A 13,990-nucleotide genomic window follows, 5' to 3' on the forward strand; every position below is an offset into this window, starting at 1 on the left:
AACAGATTTGTGTCGGACAAAGTGAGAGTGCTCCTTGGAGGCCAAGATGGTCAAACTTCATCTCTCATACTTCGGACATATTATCAGGAGAGACCAGTCGCTAAAAGGATATCATGTTTGGTAAGGTGGAGGGTCAGAGAAAAAGAGGAAGACCCCCAGATGGATTGGCAAAGTGGCAGCATCAATGGGCTCAAGCGTGGCAACAATTGTGAGGTTGGCACAGGACCGGGTAGTGTTTCATTCTGTTGTGCATAGGGTTGCTATGAATTGGTATCGACTTGATGGCACCTGACAACAAGAACAAGGCGTTCTGGTGGCTTAATGGTTATGAATTGGGCTGCTAACCTTGAGGTCAGCAGTTAGAAACTACCAGCTGTCCAGCGGGAGAAAGATGAAGCTTTCTACTCCGTTAAAGATTTATAGTCTCAGAAATCCTGTACGGGGTTGCTATGAATCGGAACTGACTCCACAACACATAACATCCACCATTGTCATTTTGGACTCCTAGTGTGGCACTGTAGGATCAGCACTGGACTGCGGACTACAAGGTTGGCAGTTCAAACCCACTAGATGCTCCTTGGAAATCCTATACAGGGTTGTTATGAGTTGAAATCTACTCGACAACACTTAACAGCTACAACATTTTCACTTAAGGAACGAGGAATGTAAGGTTCAGCAAGACTGAGTGAGTGGTCCCAGAGAGAAACTCACAAAGGGGACATTCGGGCTACTCAGACCTCATGGGCACTCTTGTCTTGTGCTTTGTTTCAGGAGCTCCTATCTGCTTGGGTCTTTGGCCTGGCTGCCTTCTGTTGGTTTTAATGTCCAGGCCCCTGTGGTGAGCTGTGCAGCCTGCTGCCCTTCTGGTTCCCTATGCAGTGGGGCAAGGCACGTCAAGACTCAGGCTGGGGGACCCCGGACTCCTTGATATCGAAACGGCACCTTAAGGAAAATATAATGATTAAAAACAGTCTTGCAAATAAATTCTGAAGCTGGCCTGTCTCCTGAGCAGGGAGCCAGTCTCTGCCCTATCACAGCCTTTCCCTCTCCCCAGATTGGAGACAGAAACTGGGGAGGGAAAGAGGGCGCCCATTTTCTGTCTGTACAGTGAGAACCATATACCAGTTACTGCCCCCTTCTGAGAGGGGGTGGTGGTGCAGGCAAAAGGCCCTGTTTCAGCCAGGGCCTGATCTGGGTCCTGCTCTGTCTTGATTTCACTTCTTTGGAGCTACATGCTCTGTTGGCTTTTTCCTTCTGCGATATTTAGCAAAGCAGAAATAAATGTAATCCTCAACAGCAGTTGCTCTTTCTGTGCCTGATTACTAGGACAAATTGTTGTTCAGTGGTCACTGCATTGCTAGGGAATTAAAACTTTTTTTAAAAAAAAGTATTGCTAAGGAGCTCTGGTGGAGTCCTGGTGTGGTGCTGTGAGCTAAGGCATCAGACTGCAAAGCCGTTTGAACTGCAAGGTCGGTGGTTCAAGCTCACCAGCTGCTCCTTGGAAACCCTATACAGGATCGCTATGGGTCGGAATCGACTTGATGGCACTTAACGACAAGGAGCTCTGGTAGCGTAGTGGTTACGAATTGGGCTGCGAATCACAAACTCAGCAGTTCGAAACTACCAGCTGTTCCGTGGGAGAAAGATGACGCTTTCTGCTCCTATAAAGATTTATAGCCTTTACAGGGTTGCTATGAGTTAGAATCGCCTCAACAGTACACAACCATCACCACCGCAATTCTAAAGGTTGATAGGTTGAATCTACCCAGTGACGCCTTGCAAGAACAATCTGGCTTTTTATTTTTGTAAAGATTGCAGCCAGGAAAACCCTGTGGAGCAGTGCTACTCTGCGATGCACAGAGTTGTCATGAATTGGAATGAACTTAATGGCAATAACTTTGATTGTTGGTTTTCTTTATCTCTATATGCTTCTACCTTCTGGATGGGTGTCCTTTAACTTCTCTAATAAGTTAGATCTGAAAGAGATTCTATAAATTCCTTCTCCCTGTTCTCTGATGGAAGGATGGCTTGCCTCACAGACATTTGGAGATCGCTTCAGGCAGAAAGACAAATTGAGTTTATGCCCTGAAGGACCCCCAGGGTCTCCGGTTGAAATACAGTCTTTTGCATGTAGAACAGTAGCAGGTCACACTGGCAGATGTGGCTTCAGTTCACCTCTCAATGTCAGCTCTGCCATGGGATGTCCAGCTTTCATTTTCTGACACTTCCCCTGGATGGAGGAAGGAGGGATCAGGGTCCTTGCTTTCAGGTTGCAGCGTCTGGCCCTGGTACTGTTTATTAATAGTTGAATATCATTCCAACTAGGTCCTTGGGGTAGAATCCCCCACTTCAGGCCCACTGAAGCCCCTGATTTAATGGGGGCTAGAGGTCTACCTGCAACTTTAGTTTACTGTCCAGTGGCAATTAGAATTAAGTTACTCTCTCTAGCACTGGTCCCCAGGGATTAAGTCACAGCTGCTGAGGATAGATTGTACTGCCAAGGACAGCTTTCTTAGTCTTGAGATATGTGTGTGTGTTTATCTGCTCTACTGAAGAAATGCTGCCACAGAAGAGCTTTACAACACAGTAGACAACTTTATATATATGTGTATATACAGGTGTGGTGCCGTAGGATAAGCGCTGGACTTCAAGATTGGTGGTTCAAACTCACTAGCTGCTCCTTGGAAACTCTCTGGAGGGTCACTGTGAGTCAGAACTGACTAGACAACACTTGACAACACACACACACACACATATACATACATACACACATACACACAAACATATATGTATAAATACACACATACATATATATGGGAGCATGGTGGCTCCATACGATAAACACTGGACTGGAAACCACAAGCCCCTTGGTTTGAGCCTGCCAGCCACTCCTTGGGAGAAAGATAGGGCTATCTGTTCCTGAGAAGATTTAAAGTCTCGGAACCCCTATCCAAGGGTTGCTGTGAGTCAGAACTAATTCAACAGTGCTTAACAACAACAACAACAGCAATATACATATATACATGCATACGAGGATCATGAAGGCTCTGTAGGATAAGCACCGGATTGCAAACCCTAAGGTCGGTGGTTTAAACCCACCAGCTTCTCTGCAGGGAAAAGATGGGCCTTTCTGCTTCTGCAAAGATTGACAGCCTCGGAAACCCTGTGTTGTTGCTATTGTCAGGTGCCCCCCAAGTCAGTTCTGACTCATAGGAACCTCACAGCGATCTTACTCTCAACAGAGCGGAGCACTTCCTGGACCTGCGTCATTCTCACAACTGTTGTTACGTCATTGCTTCTGCCACTATGCCAGTCCATCTTGTTGGGCGTCTTCCTCTATTTTGCTGACCCTCCACTTTACCAAGCATGATGTCTTTCTTCAGAAAGTGGTCCCTCCTGATTATATTCAAAGTGCAAGAGACAAAGTCTCACCATCTTGGCTTCTAAAGAGCATTCTGACTGGGCTTCTTCCAACACAGATTTCTTTGTTCTTCTCACAATCCACAGTACTTTTAATATTCTCCTCCAACACCATAACTCAAATGCATCAATTCTTCTATGGTCTTCCTTATTCACTGTACAACTTTCACATGCACATGAAGCTACTGAAAATACCATGGCTTGGGTCAGGCGCACCTTGGTCTTCAAACTGACATCTTTGTGCAGTACATTTGCCTAATGCAATAAGTCATTTGATTTCTTGACTGCTTCTTGCATGAGTGTTGATAGTGGATACAAGCAAAATTCAATCTTTGACAACTTCAACCTTTTCTCCATTTATCATGATGTTATTTATTGGTCCAGTGGTGAGGATTTTTGTTTTCTTTACATTGAGGTGCAACCTATGCTGAAGCCTGTAGTTTTTGATCTTCATCAGTATTTGACGTCCTCTTCGCTTTCAGCAAGCAAGGTTGTATCATCTGCATATTGCAGGTTGTTAATGAGACTTCCTCCAATCCTGATGCCACGTTTTTCTCCATATAACCCAGCTTCTCAGATGATTTGCTCAGCATACAAGTTGAATAAGTATGGTGAAAGAATACAACCTTGTTGCACACCTTTCTTAATTTAAAAATATTCGGTGTTCCCATGTTCTGTTTGAACAACTGCCTCTTGGTCCATGTACAGATTCCTCATGAGCACAATTAAGTGTTCCGGAATACTCATACTTCATAATGTTGTCCCTAGCTTGTCATGATCCACACAATTGAAAGCTTTTGTGTAGTCAAAGCACAGGTAAACATCTTTCTGATATTCTCTGCTTTCAGCCAAGACCCATCGGACATCAGCAATGATATCCCTCGTTCCACGGCCTCTTCTGAATCTGGCTTGAACCTCTGCCCTCCACATTCAGCAGTGCGCACTTCTGAAAGTGATTTCTACCATTGCCACATCTGATAGGCTCCAGTACTGTGTGGCATTGGGATTTTGTTCTTCTATTTTGTTATCATCTTCTTTTTCTCTTTTTCTCTTTTTTTTATCCCTTTGTTCTTCTCTTTCTTTTTAGGTCTCTACTCTCCTCCCCTCCCCACCTGGTTTTATTCTTTTTTTTAAAAAACTTCCTCTTACCTTCTTACTTCTTTCTCCTATATTTTCCCCTATAGTTGGGAGCCAGTGATCCTACCTAGCCCTACCCATCACACCTGCCACTCCACCCATGGGATGAGGGCTACCAGCCATTCCAACATCACTGGATGATGGATGGCTGTTGGTGACCAATACCAGCAGAGCCTGCTCTCTGCTGCTCTACATCAACAGCATGCACAGGCTCATTCATGCCAGTACTCCTACCTGCTACCAAATGCCCCCAAGACAGGAGGTAAGGGTCCTGTTGTTGTTGCTGTTAAGTGCTGTCGAGTCATTTCTGACCCATAGTGACCCTGTGTAGAGTTTCCAAGGAGTGGCTGGTGAGCTTGAACCACCGACTTTGTGGTTCGAACGACTTTGCAGTCCAGCATATTAGCCCACAGCGCTTCACTAGTGCTGCTAAATTAGTGACCAGAGTAATATGCTCTGTTGCTTGGATATATTAAAACAAAACAAAACAAAACATCTGGGTGAAGCAAACCAATATATATTCAGTAAATCAATATAATGCTGTCTTGGAGACAACAGACAACTTCAAATCATACATACACACACACACAACAAAACAAGATGGCTCAAACAGGTAACCAAAATCCAGGACCAGAAAATCTTCTGGAGGAGGAAATGCTTTTGCCATTACTGGATACAGAATCCAGAAGAATTATATTTCAGTTCTTTAAATGATTTGAGAGAGGTTTGAGAAAGCTACAGACAAAATCAAGGGAAAGACAGACAAAGCTCTAGAAGAAATAAAAAACAAACAGGAACCAACCAACAAAGTAAATGGAAAATTAGAAACCCTACAAAAGTAGCAAGTAGAAATCCAGAGCATTAATAACACACAAATGCCAGAACTAAATAACACATTAGGAGAACAAAGGACTGGGACTGAATTAAAATAAGCAAGACTGAAGACAAATCACTTACTATTAATCTGTTAAAGGAACAGTTGGAAAAAAGAATGAAAAAAAAAATCAGAAAACCTATTAATTATGTAGAACAATGTTAAGAGGGACAACTTATATGTGATTGGAATTCTAGGACAGGAAGAGACCCCCCCCAAAAAATAATAAACCCCACAGAAAAAATTGTTGACGAGTTCTTGGGAGAAATGAAAAGTAAAAAGAGTTGTTGGAAGCTTTCCTAATATCATGAAAGATTAGAAGATGTGTGTTAAGGAAGCTGAAATGTCCCAAATAGGATAGACCCCCAAAGAAAAATCACCGAGACATATCATTGTCAAACTTTCCAATACTAAAGACAAGAAAAGAAATCTAAAAGCAGCTCAGGAAAAATGAAAAGCTGCCTACACAGGGAAACCAATAAGATTAAGCTCTACTTTTTTGGCAGAAACTATGTAGGCAAGAAGGCAATGAGATAACATATATAGAACCCTTATAGAAAAAAAATGCCAACCAAGAATCATGTATCCAGCAAAATTGTCTCTCAAATGTTGTTAGATACTGTCAAGTCAGTCCCTGTGTACAAAAGAATGAAACACTGCCTGGTTCTGCACAATCCTCACAATTGTTACTACTGTTGAGCTCATTGCTGCTGCCACTGTGTCTGTCCATCTTGTTGGAGGTCTTCTTCTCTTTTGCTGACCCTCCACTTTCCCAAGCACGATGTCCTACAGAGAATGGTCCCTCCTGATAATATGTCCAAAGTACATGAGAGAAAGGCTTACCGTCTTCCTTTCTAAGGAGTTCTTTGACTGTACTTCTTCCAAGACAGATTTGTTGGTCCTTCTGGCAGTCCATGGTACTTTCAATATTCCTTGCCAACATAATAATTAAGACACACCCATTCTTCTATGGTTTTCCTTATTCAATGTTAAACTTGTATATGCCTATAAGACAACTGAAAATACCATGGCTTTGACCTCAAAGTAACATCATTGCTACTGCTCTTTAACACTTAAAGAGGTCTTCTATAGCAGATTTGCCTAATGCAATGCATTGTTTGACTTCTTGACTGCTACTTCCATGATCATTGATTATGGGTCCAAGCAAAATGAACTCTTTGACAACTTCAGTCTTTTTTTCATAATTTTATTTATTGGCTCAGTTGTGAGATTGTTTTGGCTTTTTACATTGAGGTGCAATCCATGCTGAAGGCTATCGTCTATGATCTTCATAAGTCTCTCAGATACGATGATGAAATTAAAAACATTTCCATATAAACAGAAATTAAGGGAATTTGTCAAAACCAGACAAATCTTACAAGAAATGCTAAAGGGAATCCTTTGGACAGGGAACCAACAATGGCGGATAACCAGAGACAACATTACCTGGAAAGCAACTCAGATACACAAATTACTTGGAAGCTGTCTTCCAAATTTCTTGGCCTAGATGAGTGAGTGCTTCCAGTGCTGCATCAGTTTACTGAGAGATTTCAATTTGTCTTCCAACTCTTCCCGGAGCCATGCTCTTTGCCAATGCCTTCAACGTACCTTGGACTTCTTCCTTAAGTACCATTGTCTCTTGATCATTCATATGCTACCTCTTGAAATGGTTGAATATTGACCATTTCTTTTGGGTACAGTGACTCTGTGTTTTCCTTTCATCTTCTTTTGGTGCTTTCTGCATCATTCAATGTTTTGCCCTTAGAATCCTTCAATATTTCACATAGAGGCTTGAATATTTTTTTAGTTCTTTCAGCTTGAGAAATGTTCTTGTTTGTTTTTCTAACTCCATATCTTTGCACATTTCATTATAATATTTGACTTTGTCGTCTCGAGCTGCCCTTTGAAATTTTCTGTTCAGCTCTTTTGCTTCCTCATTTCTTTCATTTGCTTTAGCATCTCTAGGCTGGAGAGCAAGTTTCAGAGTCTCTTCTGACATCCATTTTGGTCTTCTCCTTCTTTCTTGTCTTTTTCATGGCTTTTTACTTTCTTCTTGTATGATGTTCTTGATGTCATCCCACAAGTCTTCCGTTCTTCAGTCTTTAGTATTTAATGCATCAAATCTGTTCTTGAGATGATCTCTAAATTCAGGTGGGTATGTTCGTCATATTTTGGCTCTTGTGGACTTGTTTTTATTTTTTCAGCTTTAGTCTCAACTTGCATATGATTAACTTCACTCTTTTTTCCATTTGTATGGATGTTGTTTAGTGGTGAGGATTTCTGTTTTCTTTACACTGAGTTGCAACCCATACCGAAGGCTGTGGTCTTTAATCTTCATCAGTAAGTATTTTAAGTCTGTGCTTTCAGCACGCAAGGTGGCATCATCTGCATATCACAGGTTGTTAATGAGTCTTCCTCCAATCCTAATGCCATGTTTTCCTTCATATAATAGAGCTTCTTGTATTATTTGCTCAGCATACATATTGAATAAGTATGGTGAAAGAATACAACCTTGGAACACACCTTTCCTAATTTAAAACCATTTGGTGTTCCATTATTGTGTTTGAACAACTGCCTCTTGGTCTATGTACAGGTTCCTCATGAGCACAATTAAATGCTTCAGAAGACTCATTAATAACTTGCAATATGCAGATGACACAACTTTGCTTGCTAAAAGTAAAGATGAATGGAAACATTTAATTACTGATGGAAATCAAAGAATACAACTTTCAGTTTGAGTTACACCTCAACATAAAGGAAACCCAAATCCTCACAATTGGACCAATAAGCAGCAGCATCATGATAAGTGGAGAAAACATTGAAGTTGTCAAGAATTTCATTTTGCTTGTATCCACAATCAACAGGCATGGAAGCAGCAGTCAAGAAATCAAACGATGGAATGCCTTGGACAAATCTGCTTAAAAAGATTTCTTTAAATTGCACACCCAATCAAAGCTGTGATATTTTCAATTGTCTCACACATATGCTTAAAGGTGGGCAATTAATAAGGAAGACTGAGTAAGACTATATATGCCTTTCAATCATGGTGTTGATGTAGAATATTGAATATGATTGTCAGAAGAACTAAAAAATATGTCTTGGAAGAAGTACAGTTGGAATGTTCCTTTGAATGGAGGATGGTAAGACTTTGTCTCATGTACTTACAGTATTTTATCAGAAGGGGCCAGTCCCTGGAGAAAGACACATGCTTGGTAAAATAGAGGGTCATCCAAAAAGAGGAAGATGATTTGACACAGTGGCTGCAACAATGGGCAGTAGTGGTTGTGATGATGGTACAGTACAAGGCAGTGTTTGGGTCTGTTATACAGATGACTACTATGAGTTGGAACTGTCTTGATGGCATCTAACAACTCAAGGTCAATAAAAATTTTTTTGGGGATTCAGGGGAGGGTCTTTTTGTTCTTTTGTGATGATGATAACTGAGATTACACAGCATCCTGATCTCATCAAGTCTGATATTTCAAATGGCATCCAGGAATGTCTTGTCAAATGACTTCTCTTTGCACATATTCAGAGATCTTTGTTTTTTGCTGGTATATAGTCAGGAATTTAACATCCATAACTCTCCATACTGGTCACTAATGGGAAATTGACACGCACTAGTTTTGTTAAGTACTTACTTAGCTATAGATATGGAAGAACCAAAGCTTGGAGATAATCTGTGGTGATGCTGTTGGTGTTATTGTTAGCTGCCATAGAATTGCACCCCAACTTATGGTGACCCCGTGTACAACGTAATGAACCGCAGCCTGTCCTATACTATTACAGTGACTTGTTATGGATCGGACTGCCTTGGTCTGTAAGATTTTCACTGGTTGGTTTTCAGAACGAGCTAGCAGCCTTTCTTTCTGATAATTCTAATGGGGAGACCAAAGTAGGGTTTCCATTGTACACTTTACAGCACACAACACACCCGTCATGTGTTTATGCTCACCCTCATCGCTCTCAATGTTGAGGGGCCCTCTTTTGCTCTTGTTCACTCACAGTATCACTCTTCAACCTTGCAGAGTTGTCTTCTTTCCCTGAGTTTTCAATTCTTTTTACCTCTAGTTTTTAGAGAATTTTAGTTTTTTCTGACCTACACACTCACACTTCTTCACAATTGCCTCAAGGTGTTCAGTAGAACAAAGTCTTCTCTGCTAACACAGCCCACCTTCCTTAGGGAGCAGTGAAAGTTATAAATACATAAAGTATCTGTTACATAAGTTCCTTGGCTTTTTCTTGCAATATTTCCATTCAACTGCTTAAAGTTATTGAAAAATGCATGCAAACAAAATTTTAATCTAACAAAGAGAATGCCCTTATAACATTTTTCAAATCAAGTTATCATGTCTTATGTGAAGGAGAAATACATTCCACTGGAGAAAAGCTTTTAAATCCTATGCTTTTTGACATTTCAACTAGCATTCTAGATAAGAAGGCAGCACAGAAAAATAGTGAGCCACATTGTTGGAAAAAATGTGAGATGGAAAATAATTCAAGAACACATCCATTGAAACTGATGAAATAATTTTAGAGGCTGAGGCTGTGAGATCTTAACAGCAAAACTATAGAGATACTATATAGTATGGGTGTGTTTGGTTCAGACAGGAATATCCTGAGAGAGCCAAAACTTCCTTAAACACTTGATTACATGCCCAGCAAGAAAGTAAAATGCAGATATTTGATCAGATTTTAAAATACATGATCCAATAACTTGAAAAATACAGAGAAGTAATTGTTGTTGTTGGTTGTCATCATATAAGCTCCAGCTCATGGTGACCCCATGCACGACAGAACACAACCATGCTCAGTCCTGGGCCATCTTCATAATCATGGGTGTAGTTGAGTTTGTTTATATGGCCAGTGTGTATTTTGAATGTCTTCCAGCTGAGAGGGTTCGTCTGCCAGTGCTATACCAGACAATGTTCTATTGTGATCCATAGGGTTCTCGCTGACAAAGTTTCAGACTCAATCAACAGCCCTTTGTCCTAGTCTGTCTTAGTCTGGGAGCTCTGCTGAAACCTGCCTATCATGGGATGGCCCTGCTTTCTTCCAGCATCAAAGCAATATGGAAGCCACCACAGTATGACCAACTGACAACAGACAGATGAGTGTTGGAGAGTAGTTGTTGTTGTTGTTGTTGTTAAGTGCCATCGAGTCGGGTCTGACCCATAGCGACCCTGTACAGGGTTTCCGAGGGTGTAAATCTTTACGGGAGTAGAAAGCCTCATCTTTCTCCCGCGGAGCGGCTGGTAGTTTCAAACCGCTGACCTTAAGGTTTGCAGCCCGATTCGTAACCACTACGCTAGGAGAGTAGTTGTAGTAAGGGCTTAAAAAAAAAGGACTTCTATAAAAATACACCATCTGGCCACGTCCGATTACTCCACCCTCCTGTGAGCTATCATTAGCTCTCAGCTGGATTCCTACCATAACATCCTTTCTTCAATATGTCGTTTGATTTCTTGACTGCTGCTTCCATGAGTGTTAATGGTGGATCCAAGCAAAATGGACTCTTTGACGACTTCAATCTTTCCTCCATTTATCATTGTAATGGTTAGGTTTCTGTGTCGTCTTGACTAGTCCAGGATTTCCATAGGCTTAGCACTTGGGATGTGCTTATTCCCATGGTGATGAAACACAATACAGGCATAGTTAACTCTATGATGAGCAGCTATGAACAGCCAATCAACTGAAGGGGTGCTTCCTTGGAAGTGTGGCCTGCTCCCAATATAATAGACATGCAGGAGAGGTCTATTCCTCTGGAGACCTGGGACTCTACAATTATAAAATAGTGAACTTCTCTTTATATATATATACATGTATATGTATCACTGGTTTTGCTTCTTTAGAATACCTGGCCTAAGACATGTGGTACCGAGGGAGTGGGGTTCTAGAGAAACAAAATCATAAGGATAAGATTTCTAAATTGGTTCTCAAGTCTGACTAATTTTAAAGGTACTAGTATAGGGTGGGAGATCTGATATAGCACTATGTATTAATGTGCTGGACTGCAAAGTCAATTTGAACCACAAGATCGGCAATTCAAGCTCACCAGCCACTCCTCAGAAACCATATATAGGGTCGTTATGGGTTGGAACTGACTCGACAGAACTTAACAACAACAACCCACCACTCATCTGTCAGTTTGTCATACTGTGGTGGCTTGTGAATTGCTGTGATTCTGGAAGCTACGCCACCGGTATTTTAAATACCAGCAGGTTTAAATACCATGGTGGACAGGTTTCAGATGAGCTTCCAGATGAAGACAGACTAGGAAGAAGGAGTGACAAACTACTTCTGAATATTTAGTCACTGAAAACCTTATGAATAGCAGGGAAACACTGTCAGATATAGTGCTGGAAAGTGAACCCCTCACGCTGGAAGGCACTCAAAATGCAACTGGGGAAGAGCTGCCTCCTCAAAGTAGAGTTGATCGTGATGATGCAAATGGAGTAAAGCCTGTGGGAGTAAAGCCCACAGGACCTTCATTTGCTGATGGGGCACAACTCAAAATGAAGAGAATCAGCTGTAAACATCCATTAATAATTGGAACATGGAATGTATGAAGTCTGAATCTATGAAAATTAGAAATTTTCAAAAATGAAATGGAACACATCAACATCAATATCTTAGGCATTAGTGAGCTGAAATGGACTGGTATTGGCCATTTTGACTCTGACAACCACATGGTTTACTATTCCGGAAATAACAAATTGAAGAGGAATGGTGTTGCATTCATTGTCAAAAAGAGCATATCTAGTTCGGTCATGAGGTACAACGCTGTCTGTGATAGGATAATATCCATGTGCCTACAGGGAAGACCAGTTAATACCACTATTATTCAAATTTACGCACCAACCACTAAAGCCAGTGAGGGTGAAATAGAAGAATTCTACCAACTTCTTCAATCTTTTTCAATTGATCAACATGCATTCAGGATGTATTGATCATTACTGGTGATTGGAATGCAAAGGTTTGGAACAAAGAGGAAGGATCAGTAGGTAGAATATGGCCTTGGTGATAGAAATGATGCTGGAGATCACATGATGGAATTCTGCAAAATCAATGACTTGTTCATTGACTGTAGATGGAATGTTGAGCCCCACCCAGAACCTTCAGAGTAGGGACATTTGCATTTGAAAAGACATGCAAACCAAACCCAAACTGCTGCAGAACAGGATTCAAACCGAGAGAAAAAAAGAGGATAGTTTGACATTTTGAGTTTAGGAAGCATCAAGGTAAGGAAAGTCCGGCCCATCAGAGAAAACCTTCTTTTAGTACAGAAAGCTAAAGGGAACCCGTGACTGGACTGCAATATCAGTTTGAACCACAAGCTCGTTGGTTCAAATCCATCAGCCACTCCTTGGAAACCCTATACAGTGTGCTATGAGGTAGCACTTAACAACAATAGGACTGAAAGTTAAAGGGAACCCATGAGCTATATGCTTGCTAGTGACCAGCTGGGTCTACGAGTGAGTGGAATTGGGGGGAAAGCAGTAATGAAGACCTGGGCTGAGTTTGGACAGGTTCTGTTGCTATGTGTTGACCTTGAGATCAGAGGAGAGAAAAGGATGACTGATGTGAAGTTTAGGGAGTTGTGAGAACTCCTGAGCCCCTTGGGCACTGACCTAGCCCTTGGGTGCTAGGGCTAAGAATGAAGAGGCAGCTGATTTGATGTGCAGAGAGGTGTGTGTGTGAACTCCGAAACTTGCACCTGGTACCTATTTGACCTAGCTTAGATGGCTAGGGTTGAGCTGACCGGAACCTGACGGGATGAAGATAAAGATGTTTGATACTGATCAAGTGTCAACTGTTACAATTTGTTGGACTGGACTTTTGCTTATGGATGCAGTTGCTCAAAATTTCAACAGGAAGGAAACATTCTTCATATCAAGGAACATGCTTGTCTCCTCAGTGCACAGGATTGATTGCTGTTAAGAGCTGTCGAGTCAGTTTCGACTCATAGCTACCCTGTGTAGGGTTTTCAAGGAGTGGCTAGTAAGTTTGAACTGCTGACCTTGAAGTTCAAACCGACCTTTCAGTCGAATGCATTATATCCTACAGTGCTGATGTTGTTGTTGTTAGGTGTCATCGAGTGGGTACCGACTCATAGCGACCTTATGCACCACAGAAAGAAACATCGATGTTGTTGTTGTTAAGTACCGTGGAGTCGGTTCCGACTCATAGTGACCCTGCACAGGGTTTCCGAGGCTGTAAATCTTTATGGGAGCAGAACGCCTCATCTTTCTCCTGCAGAACAGCTGGTAGTTTCAAACTGCTGACCTTGTGCTTTGCAGCCCAATTCGTAACCACTACGCTACCAGAGGTGACCAGGATGGACAATTTAGACATTGGTTATTAAAAATGGAGGGTGGGTGGGTTATACAGGCAGGGAGATTTAAACTCATCAGCCACTCCTCGGAAACCCTATATAGGGTCACTGTGAGTCAGAACTGCCTGGGTACTTAGCAACAAAAATAAAGACCTGAAGTGGATTTCCTGGGTGTGCTTAGTTTTAGAATGAGGGGACAAGGGAGAATCACCACTGACTAGTTT

The 13,990-nt window shown here is 41.6% G+C and overlaps 1 protein-coding gene across 2 annotated transcripts in view; it reads left to right on the forward strand.

The window, feature by feature from the left end:
- OTOA (otoancorin) overlaps positions 1 to 842 on the forward strand; it is an 84,088-nt gene extending 83,246 nt beyond the window's left edge. For both annotated transcript variants that reach the window (XM_006871951.1, XM_006871952.1), the window contains exon 28: positions 772 to 842. In XM_006871951.1, the coding sequence (XP_006872013.1) occupies positions 772 to 842 (71 nt within the window). The remainder of the gene's footprint in view (positions 1 to 771) is intronic.
- Positions 843 to 13,990: the final 13,148 nt, after the last annotated feature.

This window comes from Chrysochloris asiatica, unplaced genomic scaffold (genome assembly GCF_000296735.1).
Source record: "Chrysochloris asiatica unplaced genomic scaffold, ChrAsi1.0 scaffold00178, whole genome shotgun sequence".
In the NCBI taxonomy this organism is placed as follows: domain Eukaryota; kingdom Metazoa; phylum Chordata; class Mammalia; order Afrosoricida; family Chrysochloridae; genus Chrysochloris; species Chrysochloris asiatica.